The sequence below is a fragment of the Antrostomus carolinensis genome, unplaced genomic scaffold, assembly GCF_000700745.2.
Source record: "Antrostomus carolinensis isolate BGI_N321 unplaced genomic scaffold, ASM70074v2 scaffold25850, whole genome shotgun sequence".
NCBI lineage: Eukaryota > Metazoa > Chordata > Aves > Caprimulgiformes > Caprimulgidae > Antrostomus > Antrostomus carolinensis.
Genome location: NW_010289510.1, coordinates 6144 through 8808, shown reverse-complemented (window position 1 = coordinate 8808; position 2665 = coordinate 6144). Strand labels below are relative to the sequence as shown.

The following is a 2665-nucleotide window of genomic DNA, read 5'->3' as shown; positions in this document are numbered from 1 at the left end:
GATCCACTGAAGGAAGAACATTTTACTTACAGCCTAGGGAGGTGGACAGCATAACAGAGGAATTAACACAGTACTGGTGCAACCTCTGCCATTTGTGCAGAAACTCCAAGGCTTTATCATCTCTATCCTTCACTGTGCTGGAGAGTATTTGTCAAACTTTGGATAACAGTGCTTTGTGAATGGTAAATAGTTCTAGTCCTCTTCATCCACAAATTACAGGCTTTGCCCTTAATGTTCTTCTGCCCCCTGAAAAAGTACTGGTATCAAAGGTCATTAGCAATTATGTGACAGTAAGGAGTCATGCCTGTGTTCCCAAGCTTTAAAGTGTTGCTCCATCCACCAGGAAGTGCTGTTGCCCATGTTAATTGTGGAACTGTCTACTTCTGATTCTGATTTGAGGTCTCTGTCTTAATGTTCTATACAGCCTTATCTTTAAAAATGTCTGCAAATGCTGGGAGAAAATACTTGATTTGACTTTTTTTTTTTAAACTTTTAACAGGTTGCACTGGAGCTCTGGCTCATGAATTAGTACAAATATACCCAAATCTCAAGGTCATAGTATATGACCTTCCAGAAGTCATTGCAAACACCTCTTACTTCCAGCCTTCAGGACGACACACAGCTCCAGTGACATTTGTATCAGGTAAATGTAACGTGATCTTTTGTCTTACTTCTCTTATCCTGGAGCACAGAGCAGGCTCTTCTGCTACAGAAAATTATGTGCTATGCTGCTCCAACCCCAAATGTGTCTTAGTGTAAGGCAATGTATACTCACCCATGCTAAACAGGGGCATTGTACCTCTCAAGCCTGTGTGGATAAAAACAAACTGGTTATGATTGGAAATTGTGGATTACTAAGTATGAAGTAATTTTTGCCTACCCCTGGGGATAGAGGTGGAATGTCCTTTTCTTAGGCTTTTCTTATCTAAGCAAGGTCAACATGGTGGCTACAAAGGACATCAATGTCTCCTTCCTTGCTTTAGGCTTTCTCTCCATTTTTATGTTACAGAATTCTTACCTGTGATCTGCTCATCTCTAACTACACTTTCCTTATCTGCAAATCAGTGCATCCCTATACTTGTTCATTCTTGTTTCTTTCTAATGAAGCTCCTCATTCCTCCACAATACTTTCATTTAATTTTGTAGGAATGTACTATGTGGTTTCTGTAGGAATGTACTAACTCTGCTTTCCAACAGGTGACTTCTTCAAGGATAATATTCCAGAAGCAGATCTTTACATCCTTTCACGTGTTCTTCATGACTGGCCTGATGAAAAGATACATGTGCTGTTAAGCAAGATATCAGCTGTTTGCAAACCAGGTAAGTTTTTTTTTTCATCTTGTGGGCTTAAAGGTGCATGTTAACGTGTAAATATAATCCATTATCGTAAGAAGTGCATATTAAAAAACCCCATATTTTTCTGTCTAATGCTAGGAGCCCTCGCTTGAATGCCTATGTTTGCATTATGATAACACCTACTAAGGAAAAAAGGAAACAAAGCTGACAATGAAACTATATAAAATAAACCCTTACTATAGTTGCAGACTTCATATAGAACTACATCTCCCCCATGTCTGCCATGCCCAGTCTTTCTTACTAAGCTCTGTATCATCAGATGTCTAAGCATGTGCTTATTTCTATACATACAAGTAGTCTCACTAAAGTTCCTTCTGGTTTATCAAGAAACAGCAGTTTGTTTTGCTGTCTCAGTAGTGCCCAGAATATGATAAACTGGAGTTCAGCACTACTTTATGCACAGATTTCTTGAGAAATATGTAGCCTCTTCTGCTTTCTCCTACATATGGACAGTATAAAAGATCAAAGGGGAAGCCAAAAAGGAGAAAAGCCTGACTGCTAAAATCAACTAATTCCTTAATCCAACAGGATTACCTGTTGTTTCATAGGAGAGCGTTCAAAATTAGATCTAGGCCATAAAGTGTAATCCTGTTGATAAATTATGAAAGAAAATTGTGGGTAACTGTCTTAATCTTCTTATGCAAAGACTATTGCTTTGACAGATGCTTACAGGAGTTGCTTGGTTCAAACAGAAACAAGACTGAGTTTAAGAGCATAGTCAGGAAGTGATCTGAAACATCACTAAAGTGGAGACAGTAGGAGACAGTGTTCTGAACTCCCTCTTCCTTTTAACAATTTATAGTTGCTTCCAGGAAGAGATTACTGAAAGTAAATTTCCATCACTGATTTCCAGTGAAGACCATTAAAATATTAGTTTGAGGGCCTCTATAACTGTCTCTGAACAAAACACTAAAAACTTGAAGATGGAATACTTTACTGAAGCACTTTTGGTTGTTTTGGAAATGCAGGAAATGCCTTGCTAGTGGCAGAAATTGTGCTTGATGAACAGAAGATGCACCCTCCTAGAGCTGTACTACAGTCCCTCAGTATGACTGAAGGCAAGCAGAGAAGTGGTTCAGAATATAAACAGCTACTGGAGAAATATGGTTTCACAAATGTACAAATTAAGATCACAGGAAATTTATTAGATGTTGTTTTGTGCTTCAAGAAGAATCTGTCCCTGTAGTGTTGCCAGAAGCAAACTGGGATGCTGAGTTTTTATAACACTTGTGCAATATACCCATCATCAACCAGCACACATTGTCAGTTTAGGATCACTTTGTCCCGTTATCTGAAGCACAGTTGTAAA

At 38.6% G+C, this 2665-nt stretch overlaps 1 protein-coding gene across 1 annotated transcript in view; it reads left to right on the top strand.

Annotated features, from left to right (window-relative positions):
- Positions 1–2665, top strand: part of ASMTL (acetylserotonin O-methyltransferase like) — a gene marked incomplete at its 5' end in the record, with an annotated part of 26565 nt that overhangs the window by 19074 nt on the left and 4826 nt on the right. Inside the window, 2 exons of the mRNA XM_010170756.1 lie at positions 500–643; positions 1198–1320. Of these exons, the coding sequence (XP_010169058.1) occupies positions 500–643; positions 1198–1320 (267 nt within the window). The remainder of the gene's footprint in view (positions 1–499; positions 644–1197; positions 1321–2665) is intronic.